General features: G+C 45.5%; 1 protein-coding gene across 16 annotated transcripts in view; it reads left to right on the forward strand.

The window, feature by feature from the left end:
* The window catches only part of SEC31A (SEC31 homolog A, COPII component), a 64,894-nt gene extending 50,813 nt beyond the window's left edge, over positions 1-14,081 (forward strand). For 9 of the 16 annotated variants that reach the window (XM_075998627.1, XM_075998630.1, XM_075998631.1 and 6 more), the window contains 5 exons: positions 2,342-2,400; positions 4,021-4,290; positions 7,376-7,495; positions 10,702-10,773; positions 13,518-14,081. In XM_075998627.1, the coding sequence (XP_075854742.1) occupies positions 2,342-2,400; positions 4,021-4,290; positions 7,376-7,495; positions 10,702-10,773; positions 13,518-13,697 (701 nt within the window). In that variant the 3' untranslated portion in view covers positions 13,698-14,081. Of the gene's footprint in view, positions 1-439; positions 479-2,341; positions 2,401-4,020; positions 4,291-7,375; positions 7,496-10,701; positions 10,774-13,517 lie in introns of all 16 variants that reach the window. The other 7 variants (XM_075998629.1, XM_075998632.1, XM_075998624.1 and 4 more) reach the window with 1 other exon arrangement.
* The last annotated feature ends 11,380 nt before the right edge of the window (positions 14,082-25,461 follow it).

Raw genomic sequence — 25,461 nt, forward strand, 5'->3', positions numbered from 1 at the left:
TTGACCAACTAAAAATATATAGAAAAAATTAGCCGGGCATGGTGGTGCATGCCTGTAGTCCCAGCTACTCGGGAGGCTGAGGCAGGAGGATCGCTTGAGCCCAGGAGTTGGAGGTTGCTGTGAGCTAGGCTGACACCACGGCACTCACTCTAGCCTGGGCAACAAAGTGAGACTCTTTCTCAAAAAATAAATAAATGAAATAAAATGTTAGTGGATCTGATACAACTGAAATAAATTCACTTTACCTTAAAACTGATTAATTTCTTAATTAGATAGAAGACATTTCATGTGACTTGGTTAAAAAGTAAGTTTTGTTCCCATATAAAACTAGTTTGCTCTTTCTGGGGGTTGATGGAGAAGAAACAATTATAAAATGAGAAGTAGAATTTAGAATGTCTTCAACAATACTGTTTAAGTAACTTTTACATTTTATCTGCAGAAAATCAGTCTATCCAAGACCAGGCACCTATGTTGGAAGGTGAATTAGTTGTAAAATACACCTTTGGGAATCTTTGAATCATCGAATACAATTAATGAATGGACATTAATAATGCATGCAAACTTCAAAGATGATGACATCCTGAATCTGATCAATATCATTTTTTATTTAGCTGCTTAATTGAGTCAAATTTCAGAACTGATTGAATGTATATGATTACACAAATAGCTTTAAGTCGTAAAAACTATGTATTTTATATAGACATAAAGAAAACAACTATGCCACGATTGTCTTAGATCTGAGTAAGACTAGAAGGTGAGGAGAGAGGTTTGAATGATTAATCTGTATATGACCAGAAGTTTAAGAATCTGTTAATCAGATAGCACATAGTTTATTATTTTATGATTAACTCTTGTGTTTTGAACAATATTTGGCATTCTGTTTCCTAGTAAACTCATAGGAAATAAACTCTGTTTTAAAAATCAAAGCAAATGAGTACATAGTGATTAGGAGATCTGTATTTTTTTAAGTTTCTGTGATTTTATGCGTCAGTCACAAGTTCTTTGGTTTGCTAAGTATTAATAATTTTGTCGTGACTTAACATCATGTAAAGTTAAAATATTGAAAGAATTTATTGGAAGGGGAGTAATTTTTTGTATTTACATACATAGACACATAACATAAAAGTTTCTTTAGCCAGTATCTAGTTCCCTAAAAAAGATCAAAATTCAGCCGGCTGTACTGGCTCACATCTATAATCCTAGCACTTTGGGAGGCCAAGGCAGGAGGATCACTTTAGCCCAGGAATTTGAGACCAGCCTGGGTAACAGCAAGACCCAGTCTCCGCAAAAAATAAGAAATATTATCCAGGGCTGGTAGCATGTGCCTGTGGTCCCAGCCACTCAGGAGGCTGAGGCAGGAGGATTGCCTGAGCCTAGGAGTTTGAGGTTGCTGTGAGCTATGATGACACCACTGCACAGGGCGACAGAGTGAGACTCTGTCTCAAAAAAAAAAAAAAAAAAAAAAAAAGGCCCTCAAACTTAGTGAAATGTAAAATAAATATATTGTGATTTAAAAATTGTCCTATCATATTTCCAGCATGTTGTATTCCTTTTTTCTAAAGATAATGATTCAACTACTTAATGAGTTCTGCTACTGATGTCTGTTTTCCACTTTGAGAATTTTTTTGGGTTTTTTGAGAAAAAATTGACCACATTTTATAGTATTTTAATTTTATATTTGCTGCTAGCCTGGAATTTTTTCACAGCATTAAAAAACATCGTAGCAGATATTTGAATGCTTTTTTTAACTTTATAAGTAATTCCAAGGCGAAGGTTATAAAAATTACTGGTGTTACGTAGTCGAGCTCTGTTATTTTTTAACAGTGTTTCTATTACGTTTAGCATTTGTGAATGATTTGCTTATGTTGAATTGCTCTCTTGACAAACAGGAGGTTGCTACTTTTATCCTTTTTTTGTATGTTGAATATATGAGAAGCCCTTTTTTTTTTCTTATAAGCTCAGGCGATTTATTTTTTATTTGTTAAGGAGAGAATAATAGGTGATTTATTTTTCTTTGTTAAGGAGAGAATAGTGATCTGATCTTTGGAGGTTATATACCAATATAGACAAAGAGTTAGCCATCCTTAATAGCGTAGTTCCTGTGCTTTAAGTGGAAATAATGTCAAGGTCTCTTCTCCACTGGGCCAAAGCTCTGTGACGATGAGAGTTGTGGAAGTGAGATTCGGGGCTCCATAGTGATCCCCACAGCTTGGCTGGTGAAATCTTTGTGACAGCCGTTTCAGGGTTAAGGCAGAATTGCAAAGTATCGGCTGATGGATTCAATTGCGTTCTCTCCCTTTCGGGATTCTGAAAGGAAAATGTCCTCTGCTGTCTGTTCCAGGTCCTCAGAATGGTTGGAATGACCCTCCAGCTCTGAACAGAGTACCCAAGAAGAAAAAGGTACTAGAAAAAGATGTCCCCCCAGTGGGCCTACCGATGCCACGCTAATCGTACGGCCTCTCGGGGCATACCCGCTTCGCTGATCCTTCCGAAGCAGAGCTTTCCGACTGGCGGATTTAAAGCCTATATCAACATGCGTCTAATAATCCCTGGAGGGGAGGGAAGAAAGTAGAAAACGCTATCATCAAAGCCTTGCTCTGATGATGGTATTATAAATTAAAGCCCTTTTAGAAGGCAAAATAGAAATTCCCAACAGGCCTCTTTGCAAAAAAAAAAAAAAAGTAGAAATGAAATCTCAGGCTTCAGAATTGATGATTTTTTTTTTTAGGAGCTGCTTTGGTCTTTCACAGGGGTCCTCAAACTTTTTAAACAGGGGGCCAGTCCACTGTCCCTCAGACCGTTGGAGAGTGCGCACTGTGGGCCCGGGACGCGCCGGCTGCTAAGCAGGACAGGCAGCGGCTGCAAACACACCCGGCGGACCGCTTGTGGTCCGCGGGCCGTAGTTTGAGAACGCCTGGTCTTTCAGTTCCAATAGTAATCATGAATTTGGCGATTCTGTTGCATATAAGTGAAGAAATAGCTTTTGGGCTTTTTTCATTTACATATAATATAAGCGAAGAAATAGCCTTGTAATTGAACATTATTTAGATGTCAGTAACTATTGAGAGCTGTTAGAACACAAAGAAAGAGTCTTCTCTCTGCCCAAGCCATTTCCTAGTGTGTTTGTTTTTTATTCCTTGCGACCTCTCTTCCCCCAAATACAGTAATGAGAGGCCGTGACATAAAACTGGGGAGACATTAAATGAGCAGAGAAACCCAAAATAAATTTTGGGCGAGTAGTAGTCAGAAACTTAATCTGCTACTTCTGGCGTGATAGAATTGCCAAGTGATGTCTACTCAGTGATGTAGGAAAAGGTGTTATGTCCTGATCACGTCAAACACACACACCTGACACATCTGGTCCCAGTGTTGCTGGACAGAGTTCTCCAGACTGGCCGTCTTCTTTCAAAGATGCCTGTGGTCTTGGCCAGGCGCGGTGGCTCACGCCTGTCATCCCAGCACTCTGGGAGGGCGAGGCGGGAGGATCGCTCAAGGTCAGGAGTTCGAAACCAGCCGGAGCAAGAGCGAGACCCCCATCTCTACTATAAATAGAAATTAATTGACCAACTAAAAATATATAGAAAAAATTAGCCGGGCATGGTGGCGCATGCCTGTAGTCCCAGCTGCTCGGGAGGCTGAGGCAGGAGGATCGCTTGCGCCCAGGAGTGTGAGGTTGCTGTGAGCGAGGCTGATGCCACGGCAACAGAGTGAGACTCTGTCCCCCCCCCCAAAAAAAAATACTGTGGTGTTGGCTTCCCTTTACTGGGGGCAAATATTGGAGGACAAGGGCAGACCTGAGAGGTCCAGGTCTGAGGTCCCTACTCCTCTCAGCCAGATGACCTCTACTTTTACGTCTTGCCCTTAGAATTCTGCGTGACATGTCATTTGAAATAAGTGCTCTGCTACCATTAAAAAATCTGTTTAACCCTGGAACAGCCTGGCTCCCCGTTTCAAGCTGAGGGACAGTTGCTGTCTCTTTTGTTCCTCCTCCCGGTGTCTTTTATTTCCATCTCTTAACAGATGCCTGAAAACTACACGCCTCCCGTCCCCATCACGTCGCCGATCATGCACCCCGTGGGCGACGCCCCGTCCCAGGTGCTCCAGCAGCAGCCGGCCGCGCCGGTCCCGCCGCCCAGCCAGCCTGCCTTCCCGCAGCCCCACCTGCCCGGCGGCCAGCCCTTCCCCGGCGGCATCCAGCAGCCCCTCGGCCAGGCAGGCGTGCCGCCGCCCGCTTTCTCCAAGCCCAACATCGAGGGCGCCCCGGGGGCCCCCATCGGAAACACCGTCCAGGTACCAGTGAGTCTGCTCCAATGGAGCGGGGAGAGGGAGGGCTCTTTTTCAGTACGTCTGCTTTCATGTCTTAACTTTCACGATTACGCTGTTAGTTAATGAACATCTAGATATGGTGTTGTGTTGTGTTGTGTTTTGTTTTGTTTTGTTTTGTTTTTGGAGACAGAATCTCATTCTGTTGCCCAGGCTAGAGTGCCGTGGCATCAACCTCACTCACAGCAACCTCCAGCTCCTGGACTCAAGCGATCCTCCTGCCTCAGCCTCCCAGGTAGCTGGGACTACAGGCACGCGCCACCACGCCCGGCTAATTTTTTCTGTGTTTTTAGTTGGCCAATTAATTTTTTTCTATTTATAGTAGAGACGGGGTCTCGCTCTTGCTGAGTCTGGTTTCGAATTCCTGACCTTGAGCGATCCTCCCGCCTCGGCCTCCCAGAGTGTTAGGGTGATGGGCGTGAGCCACCGCGCCTGGCCGACATTGTTATTAATGAACATCTAAATGTGGTTTTTTGGTTTTGTTTTTTTTTTGAGTCAGAATCTCACTCTGTTGCCCTGGCTAGAGTGCCGTGGTGTCAGCCTCGCTCACAGCAAACTCCAACTCCTGGGCTCAAGCGATCCTCCTGCCTCAGCCTCCTCCCGAGTAGCTGGGACTACAGGCATGCGCCACCGTGCCCGGCTCAGTTTTTCTATATAGTTGGCCAATTAATTTATTTCTATTTATAGCAGAGACGGGGTCTCGCTCTTGCTCAGGCTGCTCTTGAACTCCTGACCTTGAGCAATCCTCCTGCCTCAGCCTCCCAGAGTGCTAGTATGACAGGCATGAGCCACTGCGCCCAGCCTAAATGTGGTTTTAATTTAGATGACTTAACAAAAAATGGTAACCCTTTTTTTTTAAAATTGATCATATATAATATATTATTTTTCAATTACGTAGCCACATACTATAAACTCTCTAGAAGAGGCTTTACATATTTGATGGTGTTTGTTTGCTGTCACTTGGCCATTGTGGTATGTCACTTGACCTAGTCACGTGTAGCCACAGTTTAAGATCTGTTGAATGATCACTGCATCATGGGTTGCTAAGCAAAGGCCGCTTCCAAAGGTTTTTCCCTTTAAAATGTAAAATAAAAATGTATTTTCCTGTGTACGTATAAAAGTGAATAATAAAGCCTCATTTTTGGATGGAGATATATATATTTTTACTTGCTTTTCACACATAAACATCTAGTTGGCAAAGTCCTAGATGTTGAAAAATCTAACACATTTCCATATAACAACTGGCTTAGCCATACAACGATAAATATTTTGCTCTGTTCCTGAAAAGTAAAGTTCAGATCAAAGTTCAACATGAGAAGACAGTAAAAAACTAGTTTTACTGTCTGCTTTTTCTTTGACTCACTGAACTCAAATTTGTAAAGATTTGTATCCGTATTATAAGAGTATACTGTTAAGAGATAGTTATGCCTAAAGAAATTTAAGTACTAAAAGTTACATTATAAAAACAAATATTTTGATGAAGGTGAGAAGTCTCGGTTCTTTCTTTAAAAATAAAAATGTAAATTATAAAGGTTTTTTGTTTTTTTTTTAATAATGATTATTATGACTCTGTGTTATTTTGGCAGGCTACTTAGCAAAACACCTTTATTTAAACCTGGGTTCTTGGGCTGTAGTTACCTAGACCAAACCTCAGTTACCATGAAGAGGGAGAGACGCGTAGTGTTGAGCCAGGCCGTAGATCCAGCCACCCGCCTACTCGGGCGTCTTGGAGGCCTGGCGGCCTCAACCCGTCCCAAACTTAATTCATACTCTTCTTTCCATGTTTCCTTTTCCAGTGAACGCCGCCATAATCCTTCCTGTTGAATCCAGCCAAACACCTGGGAATCATCTTTATATACTCTTTTCCCTTTAATTTCTATTTCAAATCTGTCCCCCCCAAATCTTGTGGATATCACTTTAAAATGCTTCTCGAATCCTTTGTCTGCATTTCTACTCTGGTCCACGCTACCTTTTATCTCAGACCATCACCAGCGTAGGAGCCTCCCAATTGGCCTGCCAGTATCTGCTTTGATCCATCTCTAATTTGATTTTGTCTCCTCTTCGCTTAAAACATTACAGCTGTCTGTTGCTCTCAGGATAAAGGCCAGAATATTTAACGATGTCTTAGAGGCCTCAGCTCCTGTTCCTGTTCTTGCTCTCTCTGTGCTCCAGCTACACTGGCCTCCTTTTAGTCCCCCGATGCCATGGTCCTTCGTCTGTACGTGTCATTCCTTCTGTCTGGAAGGCTCTGTCCTCCTCACGTATCTGGGTAACTCCTGCTTGTCCTTTCGACGTGACTTCCTGAAGAGAGCACTCCCCTCCTTTCCGCCGAATCCCGGTCATAGTGTCTTTTGGTTCCACTAAGTGTTAACTGCCCACAGTTGCTATTTTACACACATTTCTGATGTTTTTTAACTTTGCTTTTCCCATTAGCCAGCGCCCGGTGCATAATGCCCAATATCCTTCAAATGAATGATTGAACTAATGATGAACTATTAATAGTAAAACTTAAAAATTTGAATATTCCTTCATTGTTCTTCCATCTATATGCTCAGCCACAGCATGGGTTTCTTCTAGCTTAGTCTTTGGCTTAATCTTGCAGTTTTGATCACAGCCCAGTTAACAACCTCTAAGAGTAAAACAAAGAATAAAAGAATGCCAGGATATATAAAAATGAGCCAACAAGCAGAGCGGGCCGCCGCGCTAACTAGCCAGCTGTGTTTTCCACTGCCTTGTTTTCATTTCCTGCCGGCTCACGTTTACTCCCCGTCAGTTACAGCAGTTAGAAGCCAATAATGACCAGCATACGTTCCCTAAATTTCCAGTCCTGCCTGTGACGATCCAAGCTGTAGGGCTGTTTATACCTTTTCCTAGATATCTGGTTTTCGTTTTTACTTATCCCAGATGATGTCACACATTAAATTTTCATGTGATTTTTGAACAGGCCTATCTACAATGTTGTTGGTTTCTCCTTAGCACGTAGATTCAGGGCTTTGTGTGTTGAGGTGCCTTCTGGATGTTTCTGATTATTTTATGATATGATTTCTTCCAGCATGTGCAGTCTTTACCAACGGAAAAAATCACCAAGAAACCCATTCCAGACGAGCACCTCATTCTGAAGACCACATTCGAGGACCTTATTCAGCGCTGCCTTTCTTCAGCCACAGACCCTGTACGTATTTTTTTTTTCATATTTTGCTTAATTAAAGCAATCCTTTATGAAACTCTTCTATATTCACAACTTAAAAGTCGTGCAAGGTATATTTCTAAAGAGCTTACGTAAAAGTCATAAAGCTAGCACTTACATAGTCTACATTACATATAGAAATGCATTTAATTGCTTTTTATGTGTAAATGTAGTTAGACCTCACAGTAACCCCGTGGGAGGTAGATTTGTCGTTTTTATTTTACAGATGATGAAATTAAGGCAAAGAGCAGTTCAGTAGCACCTAAGCTCAGAGCCCCCATTCAAACCCAAACAGTTTGGCTCTAAAATTTGTGCTGTCAACTGCCAAGCTATACTGCCTCTCATCAACAAACCTGTTTGTGTTTGGCACATAAATAGAACATACAGTGGTATACAAGAAACTCAGATTTAGGATTTCTTTCTGGGCTCACATTTAAGTTTTTCAAAGTAGACAGATCATCTTCTGTATTTTGCAAAGATCTTAAAGATAGTTAAGTGTTTTAGATACTGGAGTCATATTCGTATTTAAAGCAACTGATATTATAATAATTGGTTTGGCTAGAGGACATCTGTGTATTGGCAAAAACAAACATTCCACAAAGCCAGTCTTGTTTTAAATGAAATTCCACATTTTGTCCACAAACATTGAATGTTTATTTAACCATTGGCTGCTCGGTGCTGCTTTGAAAAAACAGCTTCTGGAATTCGTTGTTTGATCAGACATTGAGTATTAGCATGTGCAGCCTTCTGCTAGTCTTGTAGAAAGCAGTTCCCTATACTGGAAGCATCAGGAAAACAATGAGCATAGATGGCCCGCATTCTGGGAGTGACAGAGAGAGCAGACCAGAAGCAGGAGAGCGAGTGAAACTGGTGACCAGCCAGCCGCGTGCTCACCCTCAAGAGAGACAGGCCACTTCACTCAGAACTGGAGCAGTGCTCATAAGAACATGGCATGCCTCCGATTCTTCACGTACGAGTCAGTACGTTTTAATTTAATGGATAGTTTTATATCTGGGTTCTCTGTTCTGTTCCACTGGTCTATGTCTCTGTTTTTGTGCCAGTACCGTGCTGTTCTGGTTGCTATAGCCTCGTAGGATAGCTTAAAGTCTGGTAAAGTGATACCTCCTGATTAGTTCCCTTTTGTGTAAGGTTGCTTTGGCTATCCAGGCTCTTTTCTTGGTCCAAGTGAAGTGTAGAACTATTATTTCTAGATCTGTGAAAAATGATTTTGGTATTTCGATGGCGATTGCATTGAATTTGTAAATCACTCTGGGTAATATGGACATTTTAACAGTGTTGATTCTGCCGGTCTGTGGGCATGATACGTTTTTCCATTTGTTTCCATCATCTGCAGTTTCCCTCAGTGATTTGTAGTTCTCTTGGAAAAACACTTTTTAATTTAAGAACCTATTTTACTACTCTCAGTAACCTTAAATTGCCAGAAGATAATGTTCTCTCTTTTTCTTGGTGCTTTAAAGGCTTAGAAACAGGCAAGATTAAAGGTACCAAACACAACTAAGCACAGTCACTCTCCACGTTACAGACAACCCAACTTACAGCATTCTGTACTTACAGATGGGTTCCCAAGGCTCGCTATGAGGATCATTTATAATTTAAATGATTAAATTAATAATTCAGGAGCTAGTCTTCCACACACATGTGCAAACTTTCATATGGCGCAAGCAGTTTGTTGGCCAGCCTCTGTACACCAGCAGCTGGTCTCGCTGCTTATATCGTCACTTACGCAGTTATCACTTCCTTCTTAACTTTTTGATTTGATTTTGTGAGTCTGTGTTTGCCCCCACGACCATGATTCCAAAGTGAAAGTACAGTGCAAGTCCAGGTGAGCCTGCGGCAGAGAGAACAGATGATTGCAAGGGAAACAAAAGTAGAAACGATAAAGCGTTCGGGAAAGGCCAGCCACCTTCGTTCATTGGAAAAGCATTAGGCTGCAGTCACTTGCCTGTTGGAACAATTGTAAAGGATACAGTGGGGATAACGGAACATGTGAAAGGCGGTGTCCCAAGGAAAGCATCCATTATTACTAAGCAGCGTCATAGATTAATTATTGAAATGGAAAGAGTTACCGTTGATTTGTTTAGAAGATTACAGTGAGCGTAACATTCCTGTTAGCCTATTGCTGATGCAACATTAGGTGAATGTTAGCCTTTAATATTCCTTTATGAAATTTCTCCTGTCTAAACTTTTTGTATGAGTTTGTTTCTGTGTTCTGTTTGTTTAAATTAAAAGAAAGCACAACAGTTTTTGCAACTTATTATTACAGTACAGGGGTGTTACTATTAATTATTACAGTATTACACTATGTTATTACTACATACGCACCACTGGAGTATCGTTATTATTATTAGCAGCAGGAGTACCGTATATGGGCTGTTCATCAGAGATCTGACTTGCATACAAATCTGACCTAAACATGTTCTTAGCATGTATCTCGTTTGTAACCCCGGGACTACCTGTATAGAGGTATTATTTTTGTTTTTTTTTTTTGTTTTTTTTTATTTTTTTTCTTTCTACCTGAAGCTGAATGTATAGAGGTATTATTTTTGAAAAATTAATACAAGATTCCACAGTTCTGTATGTTTGCCGTTGAGCTCCCATAATCAACAATAGCTGTACTTAGACCCTCTTTTCTGTGGTTCACTGACCCATTCCTGCCTCCCAATGCTTGTGAACATAGCACAGTTGCACACCTTGTCAGGTGAGTTTGCAGTTCACGTGAAATCTAACCAGTCCTCTGTTTTGTCCACTGGAGGGACAACGCATCCTCTCCCCGTCCCACACCACCCCTAGTAGGTTGCCGGCCCCTGTTCTAATAATCTGCTCACGATTCTTAGTCATAGTTGCCTCCATTTCTTTATACAATGAACCTGTTCAACATCTTGAGTGTAATGCAAGGGTCCTCAAACTTTTTAAACAGGGGCCCAGTCCACTGTCCCTCAGTCCGTTGGAGGGCCAGACTATAGTTCAAAAAGAAACTGTGACCAAATTCCTATGCACACTGCACCTATCTTATTCTGAAGTAAAAAAACAAACGGGCAGAAACACCCGGGTGTGGCCCGCGGGCTGTAGTTCGGGGACGCCTGGCGCGATGTTCTGTGTAATGAGACAGAGCGAGTTCTCTGGATAAAAGTGAATGTTCCGCTGTGACATCTGTTTTTCCTCTCTTGCAGCAAACCAAGAGGAAGCTAGATGATGCCAGCAAGCGTTTGGAGTTTCTGTACGATAAACTTAGGGAACAGACAGTAAGTTTGGGGGGAAATAGAGGATTTATGATGATCATTTATTCTTAGTTGCTAGTAAAATAAGTGTCTCATCAACACTCTCATTTAGTACAGCTGGGGGCAAAATTGTCATGACAGTCACTGAATGGGCTTTGCTCTAACCGTCCAAATCATAAACTTCATTCATTGGGTTGACGGAGTCAGACAGAGTGTGTGTGTGTGTGTGTGTGTGTGTGTGTGTGTGTGTGTGTGTGTGTGTGTGAATCTGAGAGAGAGACAGAAAGGAGGAAGGGAGAGAGAGAGAGAGGCCAGGTATGGTAGCTCACGCCTATAGTCCCAGCCCTTTGGGAGGCCAAGGTGAGAGGATTACTTGAGGCCTGGAGTTTGAGACCAGCCTGCGAATACCTCATCTCTACAAAAAACTTTTTAAAAAATTAGCCAGGTGTGGTGGTGCATGCCTGTAGTCCCAGCTACTGGAGAGGCTGAGACAGGAGGATCGCTTGAACCTAGGAGTTCAAGATTACAGTAAGCAATGATCGCACCATTGCACTCCAGCCTGGACAATAGAGCAAGACCCTGTTTTAAAAAAGAGAGAGAGAAAAGAAATTGTAATGCTTCTCATAACAAAGAATAGAAGTACAAGCTTGCCTGTATCGGCCCTAAGGTAACTGACCTTCTGCTGTTCATTTTATATGGCCCACGTATCAGGAAATCAGAGAGTAGGTAGATACTCTTTGCCAGAGATGAAATCTGTAATCTTCCTCATGATCTAAGAATCCTGATCCTTTTATTCTAGAACACCTGTTACATAAAAACAAAGCCAGATGTAGCCACAAGACAGTGTCGCAGGTGAAAGTGCTGTGACTATGAAGGTAGCTAGCAGCAAGGAGTCATTCACTCTGTCTCTTCCCCTGTCCCCTCTCCATTCCTTTCAAAATTGTCTTGTTTTATTAATGAAAGCACTAGGATAGGTGAGGGAAAAAAGAACTGGGACTCTCTTTTTATATTTTTGCATTTCAGCATTCCTCAACCCCATTCCGCACACCCAGTTTCTTTGGATAAAAATAATCATTTCTCATTTCATGAGAACCAAACTAAAGAAAGTTGATACAATAGTGCAGGTAGTGTGGTCCATGGATAGATCTAAAGTAAAGTCTTGGCCCGGCACGGTGGCTCACACCGAGGCAGGAGGATCACTCAGGGTCAGGAGTTCGAGACCAGCCTGAGCAAGACCGAGACCCTGTCTCTACTAAAAATAGAAATTAATTTGCCAACTAAAAATACATAGAAAAAATTAGCCGGGCATGGTGGCACATGCCTGTAGTCCCAGCTACTCGGGAGGCTGAGGCAGGAGGATCGCTTGAGCCCAGGAGTTGGAGGTTGCTGTGAGCGAGGCTGACGCCACGGCACTCACTCTAGCCTGGGCAACAGAGTGAGACTCTGTCTCAAAAAAAATAAAAAATAAATAAAGTCAAGTCTTCTCTCTTTAGTGTGGGACATATATGGCAGATAATCACATGGGAAACTACAGGTTTTATGGTTTTAAGAGATAAGGCAAAGCAGTCAGTAATTAGTAAGTTGAACACTTGGTCATGCCTGCTGCCCTACTAATGGTAGTGGAACAAAAGTTCAGGGTCTCTGTTGTAGATAAGGTTTAAAGTAGATTGGGTCCTTACTTTGAGATATGATTAAGAAACTTTAATCTTGTGCATAGGAAAATTTTTGAAAGATCTGAGGCTCCATCTAAAATAATTAAAGAATCAAAGTTCTTAAATGGAGACAGACGTTAGCATTTCAGTTTGGGGGAGGAAATCTGGCTGCTTTGCTGTGAGAAAATACCTAGTTTATTGATTTTTCTATTTTTTTGAGACAGAGTCTCACTTTGTTGCCCAGGCTAGAGTGAGTGCCGTGGCGTCAGCCTAGCTCACAGCAACCTCAGACTCCTGGGCTCAAGCAATCCTCCTGCCTCAGCCTCCTCCCGAGTAGCTGGGACTACAGGCATGCGCCACCATGCCCGGCTCATTTTTTTCTATATATATTAGTTGGCCAATTAATTTCTTTCTATTTATAGTAGAGACGGGGTCTCGCTCTTGCTCAGGCCGGTCTTGAACTCCTGACCTTGAGCAATCCTCCCGCCTTGGCCTCCCAGAGTGCTAGGATGACAGGTGCGAGCCACCGTGCCCAGCCTACCTAGTTTATTATACGTGTATAATTCACCAATAACTTCCTTATGTAAATCATTTTTTCATCGTTCTACTTGATAACTGTCACTCAGTCCAAGCGACTGTTTCTAGAAATGCTAAACGGCTTGTATAATTTTATAATTTTTTTTATTCACGTCCCATTTAAGTATCTGTGTTGATGGAGGGTCTCTTGGGAAATTCTCCCTTAATTTTTTTTTTTTTGAGACAGAGTCTCACTCTGTTGCCCAGACTAGAGTGAGTGCCGTGGCATCAGCCTCGCTCACAGCAACCTCTAACTCCTGGGCTCAAGCGATCCTCCTGCCTCAGCCTCCTTTCTGAGTAGCTGGGACTACAGGCACGCGCCACCACGCCTGGCTCATTTTTTTCTATATATATCTTTAGTTGGCCAATTAATTTCTTTCTATTTTTATAGTAGAGACAGGGGTCTCGCTCTTGCTCAGGCTGATCTCGAACTCCCGACCTCGAGCGATCCTCCAGCCTCGGCCTCCCGGAGTGCCGGGATGACAGGCACGAGATTGTCCCTTCACTAACGCTAACTCTCCCCGGCCCGCCTGTCCCCAGCTCTCGCCGGCGATCACGAGCGGCCTGCACAGCATCGCGCGCAGCGTGGAGGCGCGCGACTACGCGGGAGGCCTGAGCGTGCACACGCACGTGGTGAGCACCAGCAACTTCAGCGAGACCTCCGCCTTCATGCCCGTGCTCAAGGTCGTCCTCACGCAGGCCAACAAGCTGGGCGTCTAGGGCCCGGCCGCCCTCCCGTTCCGCGTCGCCGTCTCTGCAAGGAAAACGTGTTTTTAAAAAAAACAACAAAAAAACGATGATACGCGGACCGGTCCTCGTTGGCGCGTTTGCACGGCCACGCCCTCCCTGCAGGTACACTGCTCACCTTAGCACCGCTCGGAACCGGCGCCCCCTCCCGTCCCCGCGCCCCGCAGGTAGCCAGGCCTTCCCTGGGCTGCACGCACTCGCAGCGCCCCGACCCAGACTCGGCTTGCAAGCCCCCCTCGGCCTGCTGCTTTTCAGAAAGGGAGCTCTGGTCATGCATAACACAGAGCTGAAACCAAGCTTCTTTCTCGTCTCCCCCCTCCTCCCTCCACGTCCATCAGATTAAAGTGTGTAAGCCTGTTTTATGTGTTTGCAGTCTTTTTTAAAAAAAAAAAAAAAAAAGCTGTCTGCAATTTAGTTTAATCCCTACTTTTTATGCCTCTGGCTTCGCTCTGCTCTTGAACAAATAGCTACATCTCGAAGCGGCTACGTGGTAGGTTTTCGCAGACATTAATGGAAAATGGGACTACTTGCTTTAAACGTATATAGGCAAAAACTGAGCATTCTCTTTTTTTTTATTTGGCGAATAATTTCCTTCTATTTAGTAGATAATAGAATGATTTCTTTCTATTTTTAGTAGAGACGGGGGTCTCTCGCTCTTGCTCAGGCTGGTCTCGAACTCCCGACCTAGAGCGGTCCTCCCGCCTCGGCCTCCCGGAGTGCTGGGATGACAGGCGTGAGCCTCCGCACCCGGCCCAAAAACTGAGCATTTTCATCCGGTAGAAGGCATTTGAGCCTTTTCCTATTAATAAATGTGTTCAGTATTCTATTTGAGTTTTAAGATTGAGTTGTCTCCATTTTGTAGTTAGAAATTGTTCACCCATTAAAAAAAAAAAGATTGCCTACAACTTTGAGGTTTAAAGTTCAGAAAGGAAAACATTAATTTCAGTCAGCTGTCTGAATCAAGGCCATTGTTCAGCCAGTTTTTCTGTCAAGTAATTTTATTATACTCTGTCTTAAGAACAGTGTGGTAAACAAAATGGAAACTGGAGGAGAATTAGACACTAATAATTTTCATGGCTTATGCAATATTACTTAAAAGGGTTTAAGGCCGGGCGCGGTGGCTCACGCCTGTCATCCCAGCACTCTGGGAGGCCGAGGCGGGAGGATCGCTCGAGATCAGGAGTTCGAGACCAGCCTGAGCAAGGGCACGACCCCGTCTCTACTAAAAATAGAAAGAAATTAATTGGCCAACTAAAAATATATAGAAAAACTGAGCCGGGCGTGGTGGCGCGTGCCTGTAGTCCCAGCTACTCGGGATGAGGCTGAGGCAGGAGGATCGCTTGAGCCCAGGAGTCTGAGGTTGCTGTGAGCGAGGCTGACGCTACGGCACTCACTCTAGCCTGGGCAACAAAGCGAGACTCTGTCTCAAAAAAAGAAAGAATGGAGTGTGTAGATTTATAAACGGATACATTGTCATCCTGCTCCTTGGTCTCCTGTGAACTAGGGAGTGTGAGTCAGTCCCACTGCTCATGGAAGTGACACCTTGACCTCTGGACCCGACCCTGCACTGTCGCGTCAGCTCAAGAACAGTGGACTGGCTTCTAGTCACTTTTTTATTCATTGCCCTTAGAGTTAGGATTTGTTTTCTGGCTGACGCAACAATGACATAATTGGCATCATTTTACAAAAAAACAAGTTCCCAAAAGAAGAGCCGCAATAATATTAGGTAGCAGTGGAGCCCTGGCCAATCCCCCAAAATATTTTAAGGGTATGAGTGTCAAAAGCCGTTTGTCACTGCTATCTGTGAGCAGCTCTTATCTTGTTTTCGGTACGACGTTGTGATTTTTTTTTTTTTTTTTGTACACAGTGGAAACTGTTTTTCTATGTGGCTTATAACCCTGGAGAAATTTCATATAAATGAGTGGAGGTAAGATGAGCTGAACTCAAAATTGTTTCTGTCTCTGAAGCATGAAGATAATAGATGATAGCCACTTTGTTTTTCTGAAGCAAAAACAAGAAAGCTTTTAAGAAATTTTTTTAAAATAGGGGAAAAAATTTCCACTCGATTTTGCAAATACCGTTTTTAACGTTTTCAACTTAAGATGCCATTACAGTGCAGCTTGCAGATTCCCGGAGTTTCTGCGTAAGGCCGTCCTTGCGTAAAGATCTCACGGATCGTGCAGCTGGTGGTTGTTCGCTTTCGGAGTGTTAGAGATGTGTTTCATGCCTTGTCATTACTTCATATATAGTGACCAGTCATTTCTTCCCGAATCCTGGGTCTGTTCGATTTTGCATCTAATGCTTTTATTTATTTATTTTTTAACCTACTTTATTTTATTTTATTTAATTTATTTATTTTGAGACAGAGTCTCACTGTGTTGCCCAGGCTAGAGTGAGTGCCGTGGCGTCAGCCTCGCTCACAGCAACCTCCAACTCCTGGCCTCAAGCGATCCTCCTGCCTCAGCCTCCTCCCGAGTAGCTGGGACTACAGGCATGCGCCACCATGCCCGGCTCATTTTTTGTATATGTATATTTTTTAGTTGGCCAATTAATTTCTTTCCTATTTAGTAGAGACGGGGTCCCCCTCAGGCTGGTTTTGAACTCCTGACCTCGAGCAATCCTCCTGCCTCGGCCTCCCAGAGTGCTAGGTAACCTACTTAATTTTAAAACAAGGGAAGACCTATGTGGGAAGCTGATGGGTATGGCCAGGTGTTGGCCAGATGTACTAGAATCTCTGGGGGTGCTGCTTTTTTTAATATCACACCAGGTCCTCTGCCTCTTCTTCATACCATTCTTTGGGTTGAGTGGGACTGATGTACTTCAAATCATGTGTAATGGGTTATATAGCTTGTGGAGGTAGTTGTTGACTTAAATAGTGTGTGGGGCAAGAGAAAGTTGAGAATGAAACTGCTCTACACCTGACTTATTTTTGAGACAGAGTCTCACTCTGTCACCCAGGCTAGAGTGAGTGCCGTGGCGTCAGCCTCATTCACAGCAACCTCCAACTCCTGGGCTCAAGCGATCCTCCTGCCTCAGCCTCCCCAGTAGCTGGGACTACAGGCATGCCCGGTTAATTTTTTCTATATATTTTTAGTTGGCCAATTAGTTTCTTTCTATTTTTAGTAGAGACAGGGTCTTGCTCTTGCTCAGGCTGGTCTCTAACTCCTGATCTCCAAAGATCCTCCCGCCTCGGGCTCCCAGAGTGCTAGGATGACAGGCGTGAGCCACCGCGCCCTGCCTCCACCTGACTTTTGAGAGTCCAATAAAAGTCTATATTCCCTTGGATTCAGAAAACTCTCATAAGGACAGGAAGATGGACTGGGGTCCCCGGTAACCAGATGTACCCTGATTCTCGAACAGCTGTGTGAAATATACAAGGGAGCGGATGGCTGGTAAACACTTTTTTGATAGCCCCTTATCTCCTGAGCATATTTGAGTTCATCTAAGAGCAACTCCAGGCCGGGCACGGTGGCTCACACCTGTAATCGTAGCACTCTGGGAGGCCTAGGAGGGAGGATCGCTCAAGGTCAGGAGTTCGAGACCAGCCTGAGCAAGAGCGAGACCCTGTCTCTACTATAAATAGAAAGAAATTAATTGGCCAACTAAAAATATATAGAAAAAATTAGCTGGGCATGGTGGTGCATGCCTGTAGTCTCAGCTACTCGGGAGGCTGAGGCAGGAGGATGGCTTGAGCCCAGGAGTTGGAGGTTGCTGTGAGCGAGGCTGATGCCACGGCACTCCAGCCTGGGCAGCACAGTGAGACTCTGTCTCAAAAAAAAAAAAAATCTTCAGAAGGGATCAAAATCCAATTTTGGCGAGCACCAGATCTCTGAAGAAAGATGACAAACAGCTCAGGCCTGTTTATATTTGGCGACCTTTTTTCCTCTTGCAGAGTTAATTTGATTGTCAATCTGGAGAAAAATCAATGCAGCACTTTCCTTTGTTGGAAACGAATTGAGCAGGCATTTCAGAGAGATTGTAATGTGAGGATTTGGGGTGAATATATTTGCTTGCGCTTGAGGTCCTTAAGTAGTGAGTCTTCCTCAATTAGTGGTATATATTTCCTTGAAATTAAGCTTTCTGCACACCTGTTCCAGAGTTGAGAATCTACCTTTCAGTGATTGCATAGGACAAAGGATGAACTAGTTTTTCTTCTAGTGCTGCAAATCTGGGTCATCCTTTTTGACATTCCTGAACTCTATTTACAAATTCCCCTTCCCTGCCAGAGAACATCGGGGGCCTTTGCCTTTTAAGAGCAGCCTGCGGTAATTGGCCCAGCGGGAAGAGAAGGAGGTCATTGAAACAGAAACAGTAACAGCAGCTAATGCTGAGAAATAAGAACTTCTCCACATGCATCTGCCTTCGGAAACCCAAATAACGATCCTAAAAGAAAATGGGGTGGGCGGGGAGGGGAGCTGGAGACCTGGAAGAGTTTGTGGGTGAAAACTCTTGTCAATCCCGTCTCTGTCGCGATGGCAGGGATTGTGACTTTATTTCAGAGAGCTGGGATTTGGGAGCAGGGAGAGAAACAAGATGGGGAGGAGTTTGGTTCGGTTTGTGGAGCCTGTTTCTAGCCAGATGTTGGTCAGAGGTGGATGTGGTGTCGTTATTAATAAATGCTAACATGCCACGACTGGAGGCACCCTTTTTAATGTAGCTACTAGACAATTTTAAATTACACATGCGTTTGAATTTGTGGCCCCTCATTATATTTTTATTAGAAAACAATCCTTCAATATCCTTAACCCAGTAAACTTAACCAAAGAGGCAAAAGGCTTGTATGCTGAAAGCTACAGAGTGTTGCTCTAAAAGAAATTGAAGGAGACACAAATAAATGGAAGACATCCCACGTTCACAGATTAGAAGACTTAACATCATTAAGACAGAAGTAAACTCCTTGACGTGGTTTACAGACCTATTGCGATCCCTATCAAAATTCCAACAGCATTTTCGGCAGAACTGGGAAAATCCACCCTAAAATTCATATGAAATCTCAATGGACCCTGAGTAGACAAAACAATCTGGACAAAGGAAAGCAAAGGTGGAGCTCTCAAATCTCCTGATTTCAAAACGTATTGCAAAGCTACAGTAATCAAAACAGTGCGGTACTGGCATAAAGACAAACATATAGACCAATGGAATGAAATAGTCCAGAAAAAAAAAAAAAAACCCTTCCTATAAATGGTCAATCTTCAACAAGGTTGCTGAAACCATTCAGTGGGGAAAGGATAATCTCTTCAGGAAATAGTGGTAGGAAAACTGGGTATCCACATGCTAAAGATTGCAGTTGGGTGTCTACCTTAAACAATATGCAAAACTTGACTCGAAATGTATCAAAGCCCTACCTGTAAGAGCAGAATCTGTAAAACTCTTAAAACAGAGGAAAACCTTCATGACCTTGGATTTGGCGACGATTTCTTGGATATGACACCAAAAGAATGGACAACAAACTAGGTAAACTGGATGACATCAAAATTTAAAACTTCTATGCATCAAAGAACACAATCAACGGAGTGAAAACGCAGCCTACAAAATGGAAGAAAACATTTGCAAATTGTATGTCTGATAGGTTAATATCCAGAATGTATAAAGAACTACAACTCTGGGACTGCAAACTAGTTCAGCCTCTGTGGAAAACAATGTGGAGACACCTTAAAGCGATACAAGTGGGTCTACCATTTGATCCAGCAATCCCACGACTAGGCATCTACCCAGAAGATCAAATGACACTCTACAAAAAAAGACACCTGCACTCGAATGTTTATAGCAGCACAGTTCACAATTGCAAAGCTGTGGAAACAACCCAAGTGCCCATCCATGCACGAGTGGATTAATAAAACGTGGTCTGTGTACACCACGGAGCACTACTCAGCTCTGAGAAACACGGTGACCCAGTGCCTCTTGTGTGTTCCTGGCTGGAGCTGGAGCCCATCCTACTAAGGGAAGCGTCCCAAGAATGGAAACACAAGCACCACGTGCGCTCACCAGCAAACTGGTGTTGACGGATCAGCACCTAAGTGGACACACAGGAGTGACATCTGTCGGGTGTCGGGCAGGTGGGAGGGGAGGAGGGGACGGGTGTAGACAGACACGATGAGTGAGACGTGCACCGTCTGGGGGATGGGCACGCTTGAAGCTCTGACTCGAGGGAGAAGGGGGGCACAGGCAATATACGTGACCTTAACATTTGTACCCCATAATATGTTGGGAAAAAATAAAATAAAAAAGAACTACAACTCAATAACAACAAAATCTTGATTTACATATAGGCAAAGGACTTGAACAGACATTTCTCCAAAGAGGGTACATACGTGACCAAAAGGCTCGTGAAAAAGTGCTCTCTACCTGCAGTCCCCAACCCCACAGGCAGCAGACTGGTATCCGTCTGTCACCCGTTAGGGACTGGGTGGCAGAGCTCAGCCACCTGCCCCTGCACCCCATGGTCAATGGAGAAATTGTCTTCCATGAAAGCTAGGAAGGGGGCGGGGCACGCAGCAGGGGGCGAGCGACAAGCAAGTGGCGCCATTTGCATTTCCAGCTGCTCCTCATCGCTGGCATCACCCCCTGTGCAAAACCTGTCTTCCATGAAACTGGATCCTGGTTCCAAAAAGGTTGGGGACGGCTGCTCTAGACCGCTAATTATTAAGGAAATGCAATCAAAACACTCCGTGCTCATCAGCATAGCTGTTATCTGAAAAAAGAAAAAAAAAAAAACAGGAAATAAGCACTGGGGACGATGGGGAGACATTGGAACCCTTCCACGTATTGCTGGAAATATACAACGGTGCAGCCACTATAGAGAGTAGTACGGTAGTTCCTCAAACGATTAAACGTAGAAGGACCATAAGACCCAGCAATGCCATTCCTGGGCATATATATCCAAAGTAATTGCAAGAGGATCTCAAGGAGATATTTGGGTTTTTGTTATTATTATTTGGTTGGTTGGTTGGGTTTTTTTTTTTTTGAGACAGAGTCTCACTGTCGCTCAGGCTAGAGTGCCGTGGCGTCAGCCTAGCTCACAGCAACCTCCAACTCCTGGGCTCAAGCGATCCTCCTGCCTCAGCCTCCTGAGTAGCTGGGACTACAGGCATGCGCCACCACGCCCGGCTCATTTTTTCTATATATTTGTAGTTGGCCAATTAATTTTTTTCTATTTTTAGTAGAGATGGGGTCTTGCTCTTGCTCAGGCTGGTTTTGAACTCCTGACCTCGAGCAATCCTCTCGCCTCGGCCTCCCAGAGTGCTAGGATTACAGGCGTGAGCCTCCGCGCCCGGCCTCAAAGAGATATTTGTACACGCATGTTCATAGCAGCATTATTCACAGTGGCCAAAAGGTGGCAGCAACCCAAGTGTCCATCAATGGATTGATAGATAAATAAAATCCATGTACGTCAATTATTTAGCCTTTAAAAGGAAGGAAATTCTAACACAGGCTATAACCTGGATGAGCCTTGAAAGCATTCTGCTACGTGATAAGCCAGTCACAAAAAAAGACAAATCTTGTATGATTTCACTTAAATGAGATATTCAGAGCAGTCAAACTCCTTGAAACAAAGTAGCAAGGTGATTCCCAGAGGCCAGAGGGAGGTTGAAACGCAGAGTCTAGTGGGTACAAAGTTTCAGTTTTGCAAGATGAGAAAGTTTGTGGAGACAGGTTGCACAATAATGTGAATATACTTAGCTGTGCACTTAAAACTGGTTAAGATGGTAAATTTTAGGCAACATGTATTTTATCACAATATGTGTTTTTCTTTTTCTTCTTCTTTTTTTTTTTTTTTTTTTGAGACAGAGTCTCACTTTGTTGCCCAGACTAGAGTGAGTGCCGTGGCGTCAGCCTCGCTCACAGCAACCTCCAACTCCTGGGCCCAAGCGATCCTCCTGCCTCAGCCTCCTCCCGAGTAGCTGGGACTACAGGCATGCGCCACCACGCCCGGCTAATTTTTTCTATATCTATTAGTTGGCCAATTAATTTCTTTCTATTTATAGTAGAGACAGGGTCTCGCTCTTGTTCAGGCTGGTCTCGAACTCCTGGCCCTGAGCGATCCTCCCGCCTCGGCCTCCCAGAGTGCTAGGATGACAGGTGTGAGCCTCCACGCCCGGACCACAATACGTATTTTTGAAATAATTCTTACCCAGATACCACTCTCCATCCTTCCTGCCTCTAGGGTGAATTAACAATTCCCTTCTCTTGCATGTACCAGGATTATGGCTCTTATGACATTGTGGGTAATTATTTGACCAGATAAGGGTTACTGTCCCATTTTCCTCTGTCATGCAATGAGAAATGCACTCCTCCACAGCTGAGGTTCAGAAGCCAAGGAAATACCATCGGGTCTTTACCACGATAGAGCGAAGAGACATTGATCCTAGTGGCAAAATACACGAAATAGGGAACAGGCATGATTAGCGAGAGTGTATCTGCATCTCGTAGAGGTTTCCCTCTGGGGCTGGACCTCGGGGAGCTTCTTTCTTCAACCTTCCTTTTTTTTTTTTTTTTCCCGAGACAGACTGTAACTCTGTCACCTGGGCTAGAGTGAGTGCCGTGGCTTCAGCCTCGCTCACAGCAACCTCCAACTCCTGGGCTCAAGCGATCCTCCTGCCTCAGCCTCCTCCCGAGTAGCTGGGACTACAGGCATGCGCCACCATGCCCGGCTCATTTTTTTCTATATATATATTTTTTAGTTGGCCAATTAATTTCTTTCTACTTTTTTAGTTGAGAGACTGGTCTCCAACTCCTGACCTCGAGCGACCCTCCCGCCTCGGCCTCCCAGAGTGCTAGGGTGACAGGTGTGAGCCACCGCGCCCGGCCGGGAAGTTTCTCTAAGGCAGGGACCATACCTTATTTATTCTCCTAGCCCCAATGCACACTAGTCCCGGCACATAGCAGGCGGACAATAAATGCCAAACAAATGACTGGAGGCTTGGAGTGAGGGTGGAGGGAGTCTTCACCATTACCCAGAGAGAAAGGACAGTCTCAACTCCAGGGCCACAGGGAGCCTGCAGGTCTGGCGGGCGTGGGACTAGAAGCACGAGAAGAAAGGGGTTCATTAGAGAGCAAGGTTGAGCAGGCTGATGAGATTCACACCCTTCAGTTTCGCAGTCTGTCCTCTCCTGACATTCATCCCCATCCTTGGCAAACTTCCTTCCACTCTGTCAACTCCGCAACATGGGCTCAGCGGGGCCCTGGCTCCGCAAGCCACCCACCGTGTTTCCCCGAAAACAAGGCAGGGTCTTCTATTTATTTTCCCTCAAGAAGACACCCCAGGGCTTATTTTCAGGGGATGTGTTATTTTTTTTTTCAGTACGGTACAACCATCTACATTGATTCAAATAGAGTGAAGTCATCTTCTTCTGGAACATCATCCTCACTCTCCAGACCCCGAATCCCATCCTGAATGTCTTGCGACTCTGTTTCCTTTAGAGCCACCAGCCCCGATCTCTCCTGTCGAGCACTAGAGCTCTCACGGGGCGGATGAGAAGGGCTGCTCGTGTTCTTTCCCGCTCTGCGACGACACGCATGGGTTGTGCAGATGCGCTGCGCAGCCACGCCCCTCACTAGGGCTGATTTTCATAGCCACGCCCATCACTAGGGCAGATTTTCATAGCCACGCCCATCATCAGGACTGATTTCCATAGCCACGCCCAAATTCAGGGCTGGTTTTCATAGCCACGCCCATCATCAGGGCTGGTTTTCATAGCCACGCCCATCACCAGGGCTGGTTTTCATAGCCACGCCCATCACCAGGGCTGATTTTCTGGGTAGGGCTTCTATTGCCCAGGTGCTCAGACATGCTGCTGGGGTTTATTTGATGGGGAGGGCTTATTTTCGGGGAAATACGGTACTTTGCTTCAGCTCTAAATTCAACATTGTTTTATCTGGCCCATTGGACTGGCTCGGGTCTGCTAACAATGAGATGCTCACCTATGGCTTTCTCGTGCAATCAATTCTTTGTGATTTTTTTTTTTATTCCCTCTCCTGGAATTCAAGAAAGGCTTCCTAACAATGGTTAATCCCCCAAATTAGTTTCTCTTTTTTTGGTCCACATGATGGCATTCCTTCAAACTCACATTCATAGAGAATTTGCAAGCTGGGAGGAATTTGCAAGCTGGAGAGTAGTTCTGCTTCTCAGGTAAGGAAATCCGTGCCTAGAAAGCTGGGCTGGGCCAGGCGTGGTGGGTCACGCCTGTAATCCTAGTTCTCTGGGAGGCTGAGGCCGGAGGATCGCTCAAGGTCAGGAGTTCGAGACCAGCCTGTGCAAGAGTGAGACCCCGTCTCTACTATAAACAGAAAGAAATTAATTGGCCAACAAAAACACATACAAAAATAATGAGCCGGGCATGGTGGCGCATGCCTGTGGTCCCAGCTACTCGGGAGGAGGCTGAGGCAGGAGGATCGCTTGAGCCCAGGAGTTGGAGGTTGCTGTGAGCGAGGCTGACGCCACCGCACTTACTCTAGCCTGGGCGACAGTGAGAGTCTGTCTCAAAAAAAAAAAAAAGAGAATTTCTCCTAAACAGAGCTGCGGGGGGCAGAGCACTGCTGGCTACAAACCACCTGTGCCTCAGCTAACAAGCACTGATTGAGCACCTGCTGTATGCCTGGCTCCTGCACAGCGGCCTTGATTAAGAGTTGAGCGGCTCTCCTCCATCCAGCCCTCCCTCCTGCGGCCCAAAGCGCCTCCTCTCCGGCAGACACAGGGACTGTCACCCTGGGGCTGGCCTTCCCTCGCGTGGGGACTCCGGGCAGGTGCTGAAAATCCCCCAACCCAGGCGGCCTGGTGGGTGGAGAAATTTTTTTTTAAAAAAAGAAAAAATAAATAAAAATAAAAGCGTCTCAGAAGGGATCATCTGAGACAGGCATCTTTGGGGACCGGCGCTCTGCAGGCTGGGGGGGGGGTGTCCCCCTTATCCCCGCACCCCTACCCTGGGCGGACCCGGCAGGGGACTGCGAGGCAGCCTGGAGGAGGCGGAGGGATGCCTTTCTCTTTAAGAGCCCCACGGGCGGCGCTGATTGGCTGTGGCTCTGCAGGTCTTTCCGCCCCGCTGCCCGCGCCCCTGCGCCCGCCCGCCCGCCGCGCCCCTGCGCCCGCCCCCTCGTCCCCGGCGGAGTCGTCGGCCGCGACAGCCCAGCCTCGGGTGCGGGCGCGGGGACCGCAGCCTTAGGCCGCGCGGAGCGCTGGGCAAGGGAGGGGGAGCGAGAGGGGGTGCAGCAATAGAGGGTGCAGAGAGGGGGTGCAGCGAGACGGGGTTCAGGGAGACGGGGTGCAGCGAGGGGGTGCAGCGAGAGGGGGTGCAGCAATAGAGGGTGCAGAGAGAGTGGGTGCAGCGAGACGGGGTGCAGCGAGACGGGGTTCAGGGAGACGGGGTGCAGAGAGGGGGTGCAGCGAGACCGGGTTCAGCAATAGAGGGTGCAGAGAGAGGGGGTGCGGCGAGACGGGGTGCAGAGAGAGGGGGTGCAGCAATAGAAGGAGCAGCAAGAAGGGGTTCAGCAATTGAGGGTGCAGAGAGGGGGTGCAGCGAGACGGGGTGCAGCAATAGAGGGTACAGCAATAGAAGGTGCAGCAAGAGAGGGTTCAGCAATTGAGGGTGCAGAGAGAGGGGGGTGCAGAGAGAGGGGGTGCAGAGAGAAGGGGTGCAAGCATCCGCGCCCCCCCCAAGAAAAGGCAGAGGCCCCCGCCCCCACCGGGGACCCGCGGGCCCCAGCGCGCCCCGCTCCAGCCATGCCAGGCCCGGCGGCCGGC

Source organism: Microcebus murinus, chromosome 29 (assembly GCF_040939455.1).
Source record: "Microcebus murinus isolate Inina chromosome 29, M.murinus_Inina_mat1.0, whole genome shotgun sequence".
NCBI lineage: Eukaryota > Metazoa > Chordata > Mammalia > Primates > Cheirogaleidae > Microcebus > Microcebus murinus.